The sequence below is a fragment of the Thalassophryne amazonica genome, chromosome 2, assembly GCF_902500255.1.
Source record: "Thalassophryne amazonica chromosome 2, fThaAma1.1, whole genome shotgun sequence".
Classification (NCBI taxonomy): Eukaryota; Metazoa; Chordata; class Actinopteri; order Batrachoidiformes; family Batrachoididae; genus Thalassophryne; species Thalassophryne amazonica.
The window spans coordinates 2,230,889-2,251,031 of NC_047104.1; the positions used below are offsets into that span (position 1 = coordinate 2,230,889).

Here is a 20,143-nt window from a genome sequence, read left to right on the forward strand (position 1 = left end):
TGTGTGTATGTGTGTGACTTTCTTTGCTAATAAAATTTTAACTATGACTCATTTTTCAAAATTACTCACCATCCCAAAGACGTATCGTTATCTTTGGCTGCTTTCAGTGATGCCAGTATTTGGTTAGACTCTTTCTCTCAGATTGTTCTGTCTGAGTTATTTTCATTAGTTACTTCATCCAAACCATCAACATGTTTATTAGACCCCATTCCTACCAGGCTGCTCAAGGAAGCCCTACCATTAATTAATGCTTCGATCTTAAATATGATCAATCTGTCTTTATTAGTTGGCTATGTACCACAGGCTTTTAAGATGGCAGTAATTAAACCATTACTTAAAAAGCCATCACTTGACCCAGCTATCTTAGCTAATTATAGGCCAATCTCCAACCTTCCTTTTCTCTCAAAAATTCTTGAAAGGGTAGTTGTAAAACAGCTAACTGATCATCTGCAGAGGAATGGTCTATTTGAAGAGTTTCAGTCAGGTTTTAGAATTCATCATAGTACAGAAACAGCATTAGTGAAGGTTACAAATGATCTTCTTATGGCCTCAGACAGTGGACTCATCTCTGTGCTTGTTCTGTTAGACCTCAGTGCTGCTTTTGATACTGTTGACCATAAAATTTTATTACAGAGATTAGAGCATGCCATAGGTATTAAAGGCACTGCGCTGCGGTGGTTTGAATCATATTTACGAGGTCTGTCAATAAAGTATAGGTCGTTTTTATTTTTTTCAAAGTCTATATGGATTTCATTCATATGTTTTGACGTCAGACATGCTTGAACCCTCGTGCGCATGCGTGAGTTTTTCCACGCCTGTCGGTGACGTCGTTCGCCTGTGAGCACTCCTTGTGGGAGGAGTCGTCCAGCCCCTCGTCGGAATTCCTTTGTCTGAGAAGTTGCTGAGAGACTGGCGCTTTGTTTGATCAAAATTTTTTCTAAACCTGTGAGACACATCGAAGTGGACACGGTTCAAAAAATTAAGCTGGTTTTCAGTGAAAATTTTAACAGCTGATGAGAGATTTTGAGGTGATTCTGTCGCTTTAAGGACTTTTCACGGTGCGAGACGTCGTGCAGCGCTCTCAGCCGCCGTCGTCAGCCTGTTCAAGCTGAAAACCTCCACATTTCAGGCTCTATTGATCCAGGACGTCGTGAGAGAACAGAGAAGTTTCAGAAGAAGTCGGTTTCAGCATTTTATCCGGATATTCCACTGTTAAAGGAGATTTTTTTAATGAAAGACGTGCAGACCGGTCCGCGCGTCGGGACGCAGCCGACGCAGCGCGGCGGCACAGGAAAAACACCTCCGTGTTGATAACCATTTGTTAAAATCCAGTTGGCTTTTGATGGCTTTCATTGGAGTGAGTATATGAGAAATTGTTTATCAGCTGGAGATGTTCCAAGTTGTCCTTCAGGCTTCCAACAGAGGTGTTTTTTCTGTGGCGGAGCGTCGCGGCAGCTGCGAGCCGACGCTGCAATCCGCCCGCATGTCTTTCATTAAAAAAATCTCCTTTAACAGTGGAATATCCGGATAAAATGCTGAAACCGACTTCTTCTGAAACTTCTCTGTTCTCTCACGACGTCCTGGATCAACAGAGCCTGAAATGTGGAGGTTTTAAGCTTGAAACAGGCTGATGACGCCGCCTGAGAGCGCTGCGCGACGTCTCGCACCGTGAAAAGTCCTTAAAGCGACAGAATCACCTCAAAATCTCTCATCAGCTGTTAAAATTTTCACTGAAGACCAGCTTAATTTTTCGAACCGTGTCCACTTCGATGTGTCTCACAGGTTTAGAAAAAATTTTGATCAAACAAAGCGCCAGTCTCTCAGCAACTTCTCAGACAAAGGAATTCCGACGAGGGGCTGGACGACTCCTCCCACAAGGAGTGCTCACAGGCGAATGACGTCACCGACAGGCGTGGAAAAACTCACACATGCACACGAGGGTTCAAGCATGTCTGACGTAAAAACATATGAATGAAATCCATATAGTTTTTGAAAAAAATAAAAAGGACCTATACTTTACGGACAGACCTCGTATCTAATAGATTACAATTTGGTCATGTAAATGGGGAGTCTTCTTCACAGACTAAGGTTAATTATGGAGTTCCACAAGGTTCTGTGCTAGGACCAATTTTATTCACTTTATACATGGTTCCCTTAGGCAGTATTATTAGACGGCATTGCTTAAATTTTCATTGTTACGCAGATGATACCCAGCTTTATCTATCCATGAAGCCAGAGGACACACACCAATTAGCTAAACTGCAGGATTGTCTGACAGACATAAAGACATGGATGACCTCTAATTTCCTGCTTTTAAACTCAGATAAAACTGAAGTTATTGTACTTGGCCCCACAAATCTTAGAAACATGGTGTCTAACCAGATCCTTACTCTGGATGGCATTACCCTGACCTCCAGTAATACTGTGAGAACTCTTGGAGTCATTTTTGATCAGGATATGTCATTCAAAGCCCATATTAAACAAATATGTAGGACTGCTTTTTTGCATTTGCGCAGGATCTCTAAAATTAGAAAGGTCTTGTCTGAGTGATGCTGAAAAACTAATTCATGCATTTATTTCCTCTAGGCTGGACTATTGTAATTCATTATTATCAGGTTGTCCTAAAAGTTCCCTGAAAAGCCTTCAGTTAATTCAAAATGCTGCAGCTAGAGTACTGACGGGGACTAGAAGGAGAGAGCATATCTCACCCATATTGGCCTCTCTTCATTGGCTTCCTGTTAATTCTAGAATAGAATTTAAAATTCTTCTTCTTACTTATAAGGTTTTGAATAATCAGTTCCCATCTTATCTTAGGGACCTCATAGTACCATATCACCCCAATAGAGCGCTTCGCTCTCAGACTGCAGGCTTACTTGTAGTTCCTAGGGTTTGTAAGAGTAGAATGGGAGGCAGAGCCTTCAGCTTTCAGGCTCCTCTCCTGTGGAACCAGCTCCCAATTCAGATCAGGGAGACAGACACCCTCTCTACTTTTAAGATTAGGCTTAAAACTTTCCTTTTTGCTAAAGCTTATAGTTAGGGCTGGATCAGGTGACCCTGAACCATCCCTTAGTTATGCTGCTATAGACGTAGACTGCTGGGGGGTTCCCATGATGTACTGAGTGTTTCTTTCTCTTTTTGCTCTGTATGCACCACTCTGCATTTAATCATTAGTGATCGATCTCTGCTCCCCTCCACAGCATGTCTTTTCCTGATTCTCTCCCTCAGCTCCAACCAGTCCCAGCAGATGACTGTCCCTCCCTGAGCCTGGTTCTGCTGGAGGTTTCTTCCTGTTAAAAGGGAGTTTTTCCTTCCCACTGTCGCCAAGTGCTTGCTCACAGGGGGTCGTTTTGACCGTTGGGGTTTTTATGTAATTATTGTATGGCTTTGCCTTACAATATAAAGCGCCTTGGGGCAACTGTTTGTTGTGATTTGGCGCTATATAAATAAAATTGATTTGATTTGATGTCCTCAAAGATGTGTCAAAGAAGCATCAAAGTGACGTTATGCTGCAGTTCATGTGATGTTTCAGCATCAGCAGCTTCTCTATCCCACAGTTCTCCAAACTTGGTGTCACAACCCTACATGGGGCGCAGACTACTCAATCCATGACCACTGGTGGACACAGTTCTGCTAATCTGTTAACCACTAATTAGTGAAGCTAACATTTTTGTTAGCGGATTAGCTTTTCAGCTAACTTTAAAAATAATCAGCGGACCAATTAGCTTCCGCTAAATTTACTTCCGATAAGTTTCAGTCTGCTAGCACATTTTTTGCTGGCATAGAGATAAAGCTGAACAGTCAAAAACATCTGTAAAACCTAAAATTCTACATTTACAGGAAAAGTGGGAAGAGAAGCTGCTATTGCACAGAAGACAGAGGAAAAAAAAAAGTCATTTACTTTTAACATGCCAATACTCAGAGTGGGCAGGAAGTCATGAAGCACAAAGCACCTTTCACTCATGGTTTCATTTAAAACCAACTAATTCCAGACAGTTTAGCAAAAATAACAGCAACTCTGTCATTTTTACAGAGTGAAAATATCAGCTATATGTTTAGTTTTAAAGTAAAGTACGAATTCTTAACGTTTGACTTTAAAAACAGACACGTGCCAAAAGGCATTATGGGAAAATTCAAATGACCCGCCCTCATCACTTCCTCCTCACTCCCTCTGTCAAAATGCAGAGAACACTGCCATCTACTGGATGGGAGTGAAAACAGACCAACATATTCAGAACGTCTCAATATAAGTGGATCACCGATTACAGGCATCGTAAAAACAAACACACAAGTTACAGTAAGTTTACAGGGGGTGTCAAAATTGGCATGTTTTTTTTAATTTCAGTTTCATGACAGTATATCATTTTAAAGTACCACAATTCGCCCCATTGAGATATCCCATAATCCCTTGCGCACCAGAGACTTGCTGCAATCAAAATAACACTGAGAAACTACATGACGACTATTGGAAATGAACATTATATGATCAAAATGTAACTTTTATGCGTTTCAGAACATTTTTAAGAGACTGCTGCATGAGACCCTGAAACTTGCTAAAACAAATATTCCATGTCATGACAATAAGCAGGACGTTAAAAGCACAAACTTCAGTTTCCTCCCGAACGACATGAACATGAAGTGATCGAGGCTCACAGCGATTCCCCGCCCACTGTAAATAACCGTGAAACACCAGAGCTTCTCACAGATTTACATAATACATAACATACATAATACATACATAGATTTACCATCCCTAGTTCTCAAGTCCAGGCACCTTAAGTGGCTCTACTTTATTCTACTCTTCCTTTTTTAGATATACTTTAGTATACACTACTAGAGTTCTCCCTTAGAAATGGAATATATTCTAGAAGACGTACCTTACTGAATTTTCATTAAAAAAACACAATAACAACATCTATGAACCCAGATCATATATTCACAAGTGCTTTAGGCACAATATACAAAGAGTTTTATGTTGGGATGACGTTGATGCTGTTGTTCGTGTCCAGTGCAGCATGTCTTTTTCGTGATTCTCTCCCTCAGCCCCAACCAGTCCCAGCAGAAGACTGGTTCTGCTGGATGTTTCTTCCTGTTAAAAGGGAGTTTTTCCTTCCCACTGTCGCCAAGTGCTTGCTCACAGGGGGTCGTTTTGGCCGTTGGGGTTTTTACGTAATTATTGTATGGCCTTGCCTTACAATATAAAGCGCCTTGGGGCAACTGTTTGTTGTGATTTGGCGCTATATATTAAAATTTATTGAATTGATAGAGATATATATATATATATATATATATATGTATGTGTGTGTGTCTGTGTGTGTAATTCAGGCTTGTACATATAAAATTTTCTAAAATGATGCACTTTAAACTCAGTGGAAACTCGTTTCTCCAACATGAATAAGTCACTGAAGATTTTCCAACTTGAAAGTGCAGCTGCAGTTTGCCAGAAAGCACATGGACGATGGAACCTGGATTTGATGTTTTGTTGTATGAAGGTCCTTTTCTGGAAGCAAAATGCAAAATCTGCACTAATTTCTTCAGTCATACTGACAGAAGCTGATAACTTCTTTGGGGTGTCTTTCCTCACGGGGTCCCTTCACACAGGTTTACTTTACAGTACCGTACTGTGCGTGTACTTTACAGTACCGGAGAGAGCGCAGCCAAAACAAGGGGAGAGCGCAGCCAAAACAAGGGGAGGGGGGCGCAGCCAAAACAAGGGGAGGGGGGGCGCAGCCAAAACAAGGGGAGGGGGGCGCAGCCAAAACAGAGGGGAGGGGGGGCGCAGCCAAAACAATGGGGGGGGGGCAGCCAAAACAAGTCGAGAGCGCAGCCAAAACAAGTCGAGAGCGCAGCCAAAAACAAGGCGAGAGCGCAGCCAAACAAGGCGAGAGCGCAGCCAAAACAAGGCGAGAGCGCAGCCAAAACAAGGCGAGAGCGCAGCCAAAACAAGGGGAGAGCGCAGCCAAAACAAGGTGGGGTGCAGCCAAAAGAAGGGGAGAGCGCAGCCAAAACAAGGGGAGAGCGCAGCCAAAACAAGGGGAGAGCGCAGCCAAAACAAGGGGTGGAGCGCAGCCAAAACAAAGGGGTGGAGCGCAGCCAAAACAAGGGCGGAGCGCAGTCATAACAAGGGGGGGAGCGCAGCCAAAACAAGGGGAGAGTGCAGAGCCAAAAATGGGGGGGAGGGGGGAGCGCATCCAAAACCGGGGGGAGGGGGTCGCAGGCAAAACAAGGAGGGGTGTTAGGGTGGAGGAGGGATCCTTTGCAGTCTTTAATGTTTTAAAGTTCTCATTCAGTTCTCTCTTGTTTTGGTCCGTGTCCATGTGGCCAGGATGATAAAGACCTGGTTCCAGAGTTCGTGGCATCTGAAGGTCTGACCTGTTTCATCAAAGTAGGAGCAGAGGCCGACCACAACTACCAGAACTACATCCTGAGATGTGAGACCGCCGTCTGAAGGCTCAAACGCTGAACCTGAAGAAACAAAGAAATTATTATTCAACTCAAAATACAAACACATGTAACATCTGACAAAGTCCATCTGCTTTGCATAATAATGATGATGATAAAACAAGAGCAATCTGAAATTTCTGACGACCCCAAGGGTTGATGAGGACTCAAAATAACAGATATATGATTCACATTGTGACCCAGACTTTACCTGGATCCAGATTCAATAATTACATCTTGATCCAGAACAGTCCAACTGAACAAGATGTTACAATCTGATATTTAATTCACAAGCTGAAACAAAATCGTGTCTTCCTGATCTTGGTTTTACATCATGACGTTGGATCTTTCTGCGCCTGCATATTGTTTCGGATCACTTGGAACACCCAACACTAATGGGCTCCTCCTTTGTACAGCAGCAACGGAAATTTTGTCAAGATCCATCAAGCAGATTTAAGGTGATCCTCCAAATGGTGAAAGTCTAAGGGCCCCTTCACACATAGTATGAATGTGGTTGAAGTGCGCGTGAAGCAGAATCGTATGCAATACGTTTAAAAATCATAGCTACCTCAAATGCCTCATACACTTGTTACTACAATTATTTGCACACACCAGCGGCTGAAAAGCAGTGTGCTCTGTGAGAGCCCATCGAACCTGTCACGGCAGGTGTCGGCCAAATTCCAGGTGACACACATGAACATCTAACTCTCCTCACTTGGCACTTTGAAAATGTGTGGCCATTTGTACTGTCAGCACGAAAACATTCTACAGATGGTCACTGTCAAGCTGGATGTGAAATTTTCTAAGTGCCCCATGAGTGTGAAGTTGCCAATTACACATGTGGCATGCCAGAGGGTCGGCTCCCCCCAACACATGGTGTGCATGTGGTTCGCATGCTCCCCGCAGACGAGGTACCTCTCATTAGATCACAAAGTGACACTGGTCTGTGCTCTGAATTGGACAGGGGAGCATGGCTGGCTGCTAACAGCTGCTCTGGTCCTGGACGTCACAGTTGCAGAACACGTCCTGTGTTTTGATGGACACGCACATGTGTGTGCTTGCTGTCCTCATGTGGAAAATGCATAAAAACATATATAGCTTTTGTGACGGGCAGGAAAAACAGACCATCAGTTCGTGTGGACACGCAGCAGGGCGATCTGAATGTCATGTCTCTGACAGGACACACACGTGGGCCCGCCCCACCACGTATGTCCTGTGAGCAGTGCAGGACCATATGACAAGCAAACAGTGCGACAAATATGCCACTTTCATGTATCAGCAGAAATATGCCTTAACCAACGCGTTTGTCAGTTATCACTGCACTGTTTTTTTTTTTTTTTTTTACATATACCTTTATCTGCTTGTTTTTTTAGCCATTTCACGCTCCTGTTATAAGACAGTGATTGTAGCACAGTCGTAAAGTTTTCTTACAGGTTCGAATCCCGTGAGTGGCATTTATTTTTTTATTTAACCAGGGTTATTTAACCGCGGGGGTTCTGCATTGTGTCCCTTTTTATTTATTATATTAACACCAGTGATACTCACTAATTATACAGCTGGTTTTATTTATTATTCTCCACATCAGTGGGGTGGGTGTGATGCACCACGCCCAGCTGCTTACACTGTGTTCCTGCTCGCACAACACCGTCGCGTGCACGAAACCGTCGCAGCGGGTTCGTTCACGGCCTGCCCGTCAGCCCAATGTTTTTGTGGTTTGCTCATATGAGCTGTTCCGCTGTGAGTCACCCTGATTTGTGCTTATTTGTATTACGTGTGAAGGCGCCCTAAGGAATGATCCAGAATTTGGATCTTGATCCCGGTCAACTCCAAAAATTCTGTATGTGGTGTAATTAAAGTGCACCCCAGCCAGCCACTATGACGTAGTAAGTAAAGTGTGATGCTGCTACCTGACCTGAGTATCACGTGAATGTAAAAATAAGGGCTCCAGTGAGCAGGTCGTGATCTAATATATAAGACTGACCGTGTGTGTGTGTGTGTACGCGCGCGCATGTTCACACCCTTTCAACCTAAGGGTGCCCCCAGTCACCACAGCAAGTTTGGTGTGGATTGCTTAATTACTGTGGCAGTGCATAGCAAACACACACACACACACACACACACACACACACACACACCACACACACACAGAGTCAAAACGAGTAGAACGTGGACCCGAGCAGATGTTCATAAAGAAAAGTCAGGTTGTAGTTGAAGGTTCCATGAATTTAACTTCATGAAAATGTGCAGATGTAATTTTGATGACCTCAGAGCAGACAAAGCCCAGGACCCCCCGACCCCAGGTTGGGAACCGGGGACCTCAGGTGACCCTCAGTGGTCCCTGAGTCACTCAGACATCCTTCAGAAAAGATGATCTGTCTCTCGCGGTTTGCACATTATTTGTTTTTGAAATGGTCTTACGTGTGGACCGTCTTTGTGTGTCTTCAGCTTTGAGCCAAATCATGCTGTTTGTGGACGGGATGGACGGCGTCGTCCACCACAACGAGACGGTCCAGTGGCTGTACACACTGACAGGGAGCCTGGTGAGTGCAGACCAACTTCAGTCAAAACGGCAAATCTAAAAGGATAATCAATCAATTTTTTTATATAGCGCCAAATCACAACAAACAGTTGCCCCAAGGCGCTTTATATTGTAAGGCAAGGCCATACAATAATTACGTAAAACCCAACGGTCAAAACGACCCCCTGTGAGCAAGCACTTGGCTACAGTGGGAAGGAAAAACTCCCTTTTAACAGGAAGAAACCTCCAGCAGAACCAGGCTCAGGGAGGGGCAGTCTTCTGCTGGGACTGGTTGGGGCTGAGGGAGAGAACCAGGAAAAAGACATGCTGTGGAGGGGAGCAGAGATCGATCACTAATGATTAAATGCAGAGTGGTGCATACAGAGCAAAAAGAGAAAGAAACACTCAGTGCATCATGGGAACCCCCAGCAGTCTAAGTCTATAGCAGCATAACTAAGGGATGGTTCAGGGTCACCTGATCCAGCCCTAACTATAAGCTTTAGCAAAAAGGAAAGTTTTAATCCTAATCTTAAAAGTAGAGAGGGTGTCTGTCTCCCTGATCTGAATTGGGAGCTGGTTCCACAGGAGAGGAGCCTGAAAGCTGAAGGCTCTGCCTCCCATTCTACTCTTACAAACCCTAGGAACTACAAGTAAGCCTGCAGTCTGAGAGCGAAGCACTCTAGTGGGGTAATATGGTACTACGAGGTCCCTAAGATAAGATGGGACCTGATTATTCAAAACCTTATAAGTAAGAAGAAGAATTTTAAATTCTATTCTAGAATTAACAGGAAGCCAATGAAGAAGGCCAATATGGGTGAGATATGCTCTCTCCTTCTAGTCCCCGTCAGTACCTCTAGCTGCAGCATTTTGAATTAACTGAAGGCTTTCAGGGAACTTTTAGGACAACCTGATAATAATGAATTACAATAGTCCAGCCTAGAGGAAATAAATGCATGAATTAGTTTTTCAGCATCACTCTGAGACAAGACCTTTCTTATTTTAGAGATACTGCGCAAATGCAAAAAAAGGCAGTCCTACGTATTTGTTTAATATGGGCTTTGAATGACATATCCTGATCAAAAATGACTCCAAGATTTCTCACAGTATTACTGGAGGTCAGGGTAATGCCATCCAGAGTAAGGATCTGGTTAGACACCATGTTTTCTAAGATTTGTGGGGCCAAGTACATACTTCAGGTTTTATCTGAGTTTAAAAGCAGGAAATTAGAGGTCATCCATGTCTTTATGTCTGTAAGACAATCCTGCAGTTTAGCTAATTGGTGTGTGTCCTCTGGCTTCATGGATAGATAAAGCTGGGTATCATCTGCGTAACAATGAAAATTTAAGCAATGCCGTCTAATAATACTGCCTAAGGGAAGCATGTATAAAGTGAATAAAATTGGTCCTAGCACAGAACCTTGTGGAACTCCATAATTAACCTTAGTCTGTGAAGAAGACTCCCCATTTACATGAACAAATTGTAATCTATTAGACAAATATGATTCAAACCACCGCAGTGCAGTGCCTTTAATACCTATGGCATGCTCTAATCTCTGTAATAAAATTTTATGGTCAACAGTATCAAAAGCAGCACTGAGGTCTAACAGAACAAGCACAGAGATGAGTCCACTGTCTGAGGCCATAAGAAGATCATTTGTAACCTTCACTAATGCTGTTTCTGTACTATGATGAATTCTAAAACCTGACTGAAACTCTTCAAATAGACCATTCCTCTGCAGATGATCAGTTAGCTGTTTTAACAACTACCTTTCAAGAATTTTGAGAGAAAAGGAAGGTTGGAGATTGGCCTATAATTAGCTAAGATAGCTGGTCAAGTGATGGCTTTTTAAAGTAATGGTTTAATTACTGCCACCTTAAAAGCCTGTGGTACATAGCCAACTAACAAAGATAGATTGATCATATTTAAGATCGAAGCATTAAATAATGGTAGGGCCTTCCTTGAGCAGCCTGGTAGGAATGGGGTCTAATAAACATGTTTGATGATTTGGAGGAAGTACTAATGAAAATAACTCAGACAGAACAATCTGAGAGAAAGAGTCTAAACCAAATACCGGCATCACTGAAAGCAGCCAAAGATAACGATACGTCTTTGGGATGGTTATGAGTAATTTTTCTCTAATAGTTAAAATTTTGTTAGCAAAGAAAGTCATGAAGTCATTACTAGTTAAAGTTAATGGAATACTCAGCTCAATAGAGCTCTGACTCTTTGTCAGCCTGGCTACAAGTGCTGAAAAGAAACCTGGGGTTGTTCTTATTTTCTTCAATTAGTGATGAGTAGAAAGATGTCCTAGCTTTATGGAGGAGGCTTTTTTATAGAGCAGAGCAGACTCTTTTTCCAGGGCTAAATGAAGATCTTCTAAATTAGTGAGACGCCATTTCCTCTCCAACTTACGGGTTATCTGCTTTAAGCTACGAGTTTGTGAGTATATATAGTTTAGGATTGTTTTCAGGTGCATTTTGAAGCGTTGAACTCATCATCTTGTTGAGTGACTTCAGTTCTCCTGTTTGAGTGCTGTGGAAGAAGCTCTGAGCACAAACTCACCTGACGAGCTGCTCAGCTTTCCACAGCTACTCATTTTTAACAACCGTACTCAGTCATTATTTATTAGTCTTAGTTATTTAGTTGTGATGTCACACGGCCGGCAGATAGATGGCGCCCTTCACAGAAAAGTGAACACTGAATGGGCACCATGCCATGTCCCATCATGCACTGCTGCAGTGGGTTGTATCAAAGACTGATGTGCTGAGATGTTGTTTGTTTGATGCAGCATTTAGAGTGAAAACGTGAATGTGGTGAGAACATGAATGTTTTTGTCCCGTAGTCTCGCCTGCTGGTGAAGACGTCTCTGAAGCTGCTGATCGTCTTTGTTGATATTCGGAGTCCAACAGTCCTCTGCTCATTAACGCCATCACACAGTGGACGAAGACAGAGGTACGCACACAGCACCCCCTTCATGCGGGAAGGACCTCGAAGTGGTGAGGAAGGTTTGTTGTTGTGTGACCCCAGCGGCTGTCTTAGTCTGGACTGTGTTCAGGTGTGAAGCCGTGGAGTTACCTGGTGGACATCCTGGATGAGAAGAACGGTTCCGACACCGAGCTCCTCATCTTCACCATGACGCTCATCAACAAGGTGAAAAGAAAAATAAATAGATACCAAATACCTCGACTGACGCACTCGCTTCATCTGATCACAGACGATCTGAAGACCGACAAAAAACAAACTGAGGCCCAATCTCAGTTCTCTCTTGTGCCCCTTCACCTTTAAAACACGGGGTAGGTGAAGGGGTACGCCTCTAACCCTGTGAATTGAGACACCTTAGGGGGGAAATGCCTGTCTCATGATATCCCGTCTCTGATATGGCCACATATGTTACAGAACACACACTAGATGGCAGCGCAGAATCTCTGGACAGTTTATGACAACAGACCTGGAAAAGAAAGAAAACGCGGCCTTTAAATACTTAACGACAAGATTAAACACGTACAAAAGTCTTGGCAGAATATTTGGTTGTTGTTGACGGTCTTCTGTGTGTCCTGTTGCTTCGGGTTGAACGTCACTTGGAACTTGACTCCACTGTCTCCTGGATTTCAATATCTAAATGGGTGGAAAGGAGAGAATATTTGTACTTCATGTGTTTTCAGTCAGGATTTCTTAGACAAAATGTGTTACACGCGCACACGCAGTGCTAATGTTCTTATAATGCAGCGTCGTTACAGATGAGCTGTTTGGTTGGCTAACATTAGCCGTGTTTGTGCAAAGCGTCAATCACATGGCACGGCCGGTGAATCGCACATTGAAAAATGATACCACCTTTACTTCATGTCCTCATTTAGCAGGCGTGACGGCTAGCGCTGTTACCATCATTCTTCAGAGCGCGTCTTCCTGTCTGTCGTCGTAACTCCAACACATAGGCACACGCTGATGACATCAGTGAGTGTGTCGGTGCCTAACGCCATCCTTAAAGAAATCTATAAATACAGAGGCGTTCATGAGTCCAGTTCTCGATTCCCACGCTGCACCTGGTTCATCCATAAATCGCTATGACTGCAGCAGGACGGCGGTCTGCTGTAAACTGCGATAACCATCGAGGCGTTCTCACTCCCGTTTACAAGAAAAGAAAAAATAATAGTTCCAGCTGACAACGTAAAATTACTTACAAAAATTACAGCTGTGTTTATGCATGTTCCACGGGTGGTAGCGGCCCAGGCCTGCCACGCCACCCGCGGTGTACCTACTGATGTTCTTATGGTAGAGAAGCTTGAATCTTCGACTGGACTGGGTTGCTTGACGTGAGGACGTTTCGCTTCAAATCACAGAAGCTTCCTCAGCTAAAATTCTTTCTCTGGTAGTCTGACTTCTGTCTTGACTCTTGTAGAGAAGAATAACCAGAAGCCAACAAAAGCTGGAGTTTTTTAACCTAACCAGACCCCACCTACCGAGAGGCCGACTGCTATAGGCTAGTGACTAAACAATAGCTCTAATTAGCACCTATTGTGCTCTCGTTAGCACTCTCCTAATGACAGGACGGAAGCCTCCCCTGATGGCTCCCTTGAGGACTCTCTCCTGATGACGTGAATGACTCATTACCATGAACAAAAGACTGAAACTGCTTAGACCTGAGTCCCCCATTGTAAACAGGGACAAAGCGTGTCTGAGACCCGCTCCGCGGTTGAGGCTGGGTTTCAACTGTTTTACAAAGAATGCTTCCTTGACACCTGTCTCAAACCATTTCTTCTCTCTGGCTAATATTTTAACTTCCTTGTCCTCAAACGTGTGGTTAGTGTCTTTAAGGTGGAGATGAACTGCAGACTGAGGTCCACTGGCGCCCTCTCTGTGGTGCTGGTATAGCCTCTTGTGTAAAAGTTGCTTCATCTCACCTACGTAGTGTTCATTACAGTTTTCCTGACATCTGATATGATACACTACATTGCTCCGTTTGTAACTAGGGATCCTGTCCTTAGGGTGAACCAATTTCTGTCTCAAGGTGTGACTGGTTTAAAGTAAACTGGGATTTTGTGCTGTCTGAAGATCCTCTGTAGTTTTTCCCCTATTCCTGCTAAATAAGGGAGAGACACTCCTTCTTGTCTCCGTCTCCTGTCTATCTGGTCTCTTTGTTTTCTAGGACTTCTGCACTTTGTCCAGGGACCAACGTGGGTACCCACATACTGTGGCTTTCCGTACAAGTTGTTGCTCTTTAGCCCTTCCCTCTGCAGTTGTGGGCATCTGTAGAGCCCTACAGGTGCCCAGAAAACAAAGAGACCAGATAGACAGGAGACGGAGACAAGAAGAAGAGTGTCTCTCCCTTATTTAGCAGGAGTAGGGGAAAAACTACAGAGGATCTTCAGACAGCACAAAATCCCAGTTTACTTTAAACCAGTCAACACCTTCAGATAGAAATTAGTTCACCCTAAGGACAGGATCCCTAGTTACAAACAGAGCAATGTAGTGTATCATATCAGATGTCAGGAAAATGAACACTACATAGGTGAGACGAAGCAACTTTTACACAAGAGGCTATACCAGCACCGCAGAGAGGTCACCAGTGGACCTCAGTCTGCAGTTCATCTCCACCTTAAAGACACTAACCACACGTTTGAGGACAAGGAAGTTAAAATCTTAGCCAGAGAGAAGAAATGGTTTGAGAGAGGGGTCAAAGAAGCATTCTTTGTAAAACAGTTGAAACCCAGCCTTAACCGCGGACCGGGTCTCAGACACGCTTTGTCCCCTGTTTACAATGTGGTACTCAGGTCAAAGCAGTTTCAGTCTTTTGTTCATGGTGAGTCATTCACGTCATCAGGAGAGAGTCGTCAAGGGAGTCGTCAAGGGCCATCAGGGGAGGCTTCTGTCCTGGCATTAGGAGAGTGCTAACTAGAGCACAATAGGTGCTAATTAGAGCTATTGTTTAGTCACTAGCCTATAGCAGTCAGCCTCTCAGTAGGTGGGGTCTGGTTAGCTTAAAAAACTCCAGCTTTGTTGGCTTCTGGTTTATTCTTCTCTACAAGAGTCAAGACAGAAGTCAGACTACCAGAGCAAGAATTTTAGCTGAGGAAGCTTCTGTGATTTGAAGCGAAACGTCCTCGCGTCAAGCAACCCAGTCCAGTCAAAGATTCAAGCTTCTCTACTATGGAAACCACCTGGACAACTGAGAGCCTACACAGAAACTGATGTGCACTTTTTCAGACTCTGGCTGCGCTCCCCGACCAGGACTCTTTCTACGATGTGACGGACAGTCTGGAGCAGCTGGGCATGGAGACAGTCATCCACAAACACCTGAACATCAAGGCAACAGAACCTGACCTGCGGACCCAGTTCGCCATCTACGAGGTAAACTATGTCTCAGGAAGTCACTGAGACGGGTTCTTTTATGGGACAGTTCTTGGCATACTGAAGAGAGGAACATCAGGCCTTTGGAACTACAACTGAAGAACTGAACGTTCCACTGATGATGTGTCCCTCGTGGAGTAGATGGTGCCTCATTCCCTTATTGTTGTCCATTTCCCTGTACTTTGGATGGACATACTTTTGGGCAGTTTGTGGTATTGAGTTAAAGTTCTACTGGTCCAGTCTTTATACGGGTCTGTGTTTGGTAAAGTGGTACTACAGTAAATCATAAAATTGGGTTCCATGACACACCTAACAGGTATGTCATTGTCCATTTGGACACTGTTTCTTCTGTTAGCTTGCAGCTAGGTTGAGAAATTCTCTGTTGAAGTTCTGTTTGAAATCTCCAGGGTTGGTGGTCGTGTCTGTTTTAGTTAGTTTTTACTCAGAAAGCCGGTGTGGCCGGCCGTTGGGATTCTGGTTCAGGTATGTAGTTGAGGTGGTTCAGGTTGCAGTCATTCAAGTCCAGATGGGACAGACGAACAGGAATGTGTTTGTCCTGCAGGCAGCTCTGAGGCATGAAGACGGCGAGACGGGTGACACCTCCCCTCACCTCCACAAGGAGCGACGCAAAGCTGCTTCCAACGAGCAGGAGGGGCGGAGAGGTCGTCGGTCATCCCAGAACCTTGCAAACCAACCGCTGTCGTCTGTTGGCTCCTCCCCCTCTGCCTCCCCCAGTCCCTCATCCCTCTTCTCCCCTGTCCTGTCCACAGCCTCGGCCTCCAGCCCCACCTTGGGATCAGGCAGCAGGCCTTCATCCCCATTAATCTCCGACTCTAGCAGCTCTTCTTCCAGTCTATCTGGGTCCCAGCGAGGATCTCCTCTACCGTCATCAGAACCCACCAACGGTACCGCCGTTACAGAGCAAGAAATGAAGGCTCCGTCCAGCCCGTAAGCTTGCTCAACCCAACGGCACACTGTTTATCCAAAACGCTTCACAGTCAGAAAAACATTAAACCTGATAAAAATGAGTTAAAGCCTCAAAGGTTGAGGTTCATGTGGGGAAAAAAAAAAAAAAAAAAAGACGACAGTCGTCTTGGCCGTCTCAGGGTTCAAAGTCATAAAATGTGATGGCGTCCACTGTGTCATCACTGTCAAACAAATCGCCAGCGGTTCCGGTATGACCTCAGGAATATAAAACTGTGTGTCATCATCATAACAAACAAAGGTCAGTCTGTAAGTGTGTAATCTGAACCGTCACAGTAACCGCTAGCACGCCAACGCTGTACCCGAAGAGAAATGTAGGACCGGAGCTCAACCCTTGAGCTTTACCTTTGGTGTCCAGTATGGGATAAATCCTGTCTTGCTGACTTGGAAGTTGAAATTTTATTTATCAGTGCCGTTATTGATTATGATTATTGGTCCAGTGTTTTATATGGATTCCTGATTAATTTTCTGTGTAGAAATATGTAGCTCTACACAGGGACACGGCGTCAATGACCCTGTTTTCCTTGTTGCTGGATGCAGAGTTTGGCATCACAACGTCATGTCTGATGTCATGACGTATGAGTTTTTGCAACACAAAATTTAGGCCAGACCCCTGAAAGCGGGTATGTCACTGCCACGTAGGGTGGCAAAACTTAAAACCCGCAATTTACTAAGTCTGTGATTCCCGAGTTATTATCTGTCTGTGGGTGGTTACTGTAGTCAGGTAGGGGTCACAATACATTAATGCACCAAAGTACACCACATTATTTGTCTTATAATGATTCCAAAAAGAAAATGCGTGGGCTAACTATGACTGAATGTTCTGGGTTAAAAACAGTAAAAATAGTGTCAGAGATAAGTTACGGTTTAGGGGCCAAAAGTTAAAGCTCCTCCACTTTTGGTAAAAAGTGTTGCATGTTATTGGTTAACAGAGTTTTAAAAAGGAATAGTTTGTGCCCTCCGTCATGCTTAGTTATCAAGTTACGGGGTGACATATGTCACATGTGATAGAATCCAATGGACGTCAACCTTGTTCGACCTTTACTGTGGAGACCAAGCATTCAACACAGTCAAACTATTCCATTTATTAATCCCGTTAGCTCAACAATTAATTTTTGCAAAATTGAAGCTTTTGAAAAAGACCTTTTGACCCTTGCGCAAACTGTAATTGATCTTTGTCATCATTTTTGGCCCATAACTCCAAAACATTGTCACATGGTCTAAACTGTACATTTTTGCAATCTTTCTGATCAGACAAATAAGGTGGTACAGTTTTCAATATGACTGGAGCATTTTTAAATGTTGACCCCTGTGTAAATTTCACTGACCCCGACCTGGCCAAAGTCGCCACCCTGGAGGACGATCGTACCTTTTTCAAGTACCTGTAGATGGGTGACCAAAATGCCACGTCAAACGATCTGCCACCCTGAGTCATAGTAACCAACCTATGTGGCCCACGGACTAATGGTCAGAGAAACATGGCGGTATTGATGAGTCAGTGATGTCAGAGGCCTGCAGCTCTGACAGATTGACAGTGTGGAATCTTTCCCCAGCTGGAGCCGGATCTTGTTTCCAGTCACTGTCGCTCGCTCTCGCTGCATGTCTGCCTGTGATTCTGCTTTGGTCTGGTGGTGGTGGATTCCTGTCTGACTGAATCGTTGGTGTTTCTCTCTCCTTTCCATCTGGTGCTTTTTCCAACCTCTAGAAATCGCTCTTTTCTCAGTCACCACATGTCGGCTCTGGGTCTGAGCAGAAGGTCCAGACTGTTCTCCAAAACCAGCTCTATCTCTGAGGAGCCTGCAGTCACGTGCAGGTGTGTAACGGCCACCACCATAACCTCACGTCTGTCAACACAACCTCTGACCCCACACACGCCAGAGTTGATGCCCACACTCCTCGTTGGCAGAGTGTTAAGCTGTTGGACGGGACACACTTCTGGGCTTTCTGCCTTTATTACATTTTCAACATAAATATAAATGCAGCATTTTTAATTTTGTTCCCATTTTTTATGCAAATTCTTCAGTTTTTTAAGTTTGTTCACAAATGTGTCAAAATCCACATTAGTGGGCCAAGATGATCCACCTTCCTGGCCGATGGGGCACAGATGAACCCTGGACTGGTCACAGAAGCACACCACTCCAAAGTGTGCAGCTGACCTTGAGAAAGATCTCCTCTGGGTGAAGAAGGCAGACGTGGTGTTCCTGGTAACATCTGTGATGTTCCTGATAATGAACATCACAAAACGAGCCCTTTGTGTGCACAGGAGACATCTTAGATATTTTACTTCAGTGTAGGAAAAATGGGAACCAAACAAAAATGTTGCCTTAAAATTTTTCTTGAGTATATTTCCAGAAAATAAATAAATATGTGAAGTTCATTGCTAGAAATGAGGTCAAAGGTAAAAACACACTCACTGGCTGTGGATCAGTGATGTAATGTTGAAATGTGTTGCTGTTTTTGTCTTAAGACAAAATTACACATTTGAAAATGTTATGTTGGACCCCCCCCCCCCCTTTTTTTTTTTTTTTTTTTTTACAGGTTCCTGATGTTTCATGAGCACAGTGAATAATTGTGGAAATGCTCTTTTTTTTTTTTTGTAGCTCTTACAGGAACAGCATCATGAGCTGACAGAAAACCCAGCTTTTTAAATCCAACTCCTTTTGTCTCTCTCTGCCTGTGCAGATCATCAGCTGAACTTCCAGACCAGGAGAACTTGTCCACGTTGAACCCGGAGCAGACTGAGACCAAACCCAGTTTTAAGTAAGTAAACTGAACTTGACCGAAGTGTCTGGTTACCATGGTAACACTTCCACCACCCAAAACACTTGATAAACTTATCAAATGCTGATCCTCTTTATAACCCGCTTAGTCGTGCTGTATGTGACCCGGGATGATCACCTGAGATTTTATGTAAATCTGGATCTGTATTATTTAAACAACACACCCAAACGTGGAGAAATTTATTATTTTATTTGTGCCTTCAAACTTAGGATCAAAACTAATGATGTCAAATTTCTGTCTTCAGTTTCAATTTTCAATTTCATTTATATAGCACCAAATCACAACTAAGTTGCCTCAAAGTGCTTCACACAAGTAAGGTCTAACCTTACCAACCCCCAGAGCAACAGTGGTAAGAAAAAACTCCCTCTGAGGAAGAAACCTCAAGCAGACCAGACTCAAAGGGGCGACCCTCTGCTTGGGCCATGATACAGACATAAAATACAGGACAGGAGGGTTACAGAAACAGACACCACACCCATCTCTGGATGGAGCTGCACCTCAAACAGAGAGAAAAAAACAGAATCAGACATCAGAAAGACAAGAAATACTGTATAATTTGTCAGCATTAAACATCAAGTAAAACAAGAAATACAACTGTGATCACCGCCCGCTGTCTTCCTTTATTGTTACTGAAAACTACAGCTGGCTCCACCTAAATGGTCGGAGCATCCACATTGTTGCTTTAGCTCTCCTACAGAGTTAAAGATACCAACTGTCAGGGAACACACACACACACACGCACACATAAGCTCATTCTGGACTTTGTCCATGATCCAAACAGGTAAAACCACAAAGCTCCTGGCTGTTATTCTAATCGGCCTCTCTCTCTTTCTTGTATTGCTTCAAAACCCGCCCTCTTTCTGTCTCCTGCTTCGTTGCTCCCCCAGCTCAGAGGAGACTGATCTGTTCCTCTGGTGAGTACTCCCTCTCATCCTCCTCCCAATACTTCCTCCCTCTCCTCTTTTTCCCAGTCAGTCCTCCCTCTTCCTCCGGCCTTCCTCTCCTCTCCTCCCGTCCTCCTCTCCTCTCCCCTCGGCCTTCCTCTCCTTCTCCTCCCTCCTCTCCTTCTCCTCCTCC

General features: G+C 44.0%; 1 protein-coding gene across 1 annotated transcript in view; it reads left to right on the plus strand.

Moving 5' to 3' along the window:
- The window catches only part of fhod1 (formin homology 2 domain containing 1), a 91,274-nt gene that overhangs the window by 22,737 nt on the left and 48,394 nt on the right, over window positions 1–20,143 (plus strand). The window contains 11 exon segments of the mRNA XM_034182963.1: window positions 6,323–6,428; window positions 8,884–8,978; window positions 11,799–11,844; window positions 11,847–11,885; window positions 11,888–11,908; window positions 12,012–12,106; window positions 15,158–15,301; window positions 15,864–16,249; window positions 17,991–18,098; window positions 18,968–19,045; window positions 19,954–19,980. Of these exon segments, the coding sequence (XP_034038854.1) occupies window positions 8,898–8,978; window positions 11,799–11,844; window positions 11,847–11,885; window positions 11,888–11,908; window positions 12,012–12,106; window positions 15,158–15,301; window positions 15,864–16,249; window positions 17,991–18,098; window positions 18,968–19,045; window positions 19,954–19,980 (1,025 nt within the window). The 5' untranslated portion in view covers window positions 6,323–6,428; window positions 8,884–8,897.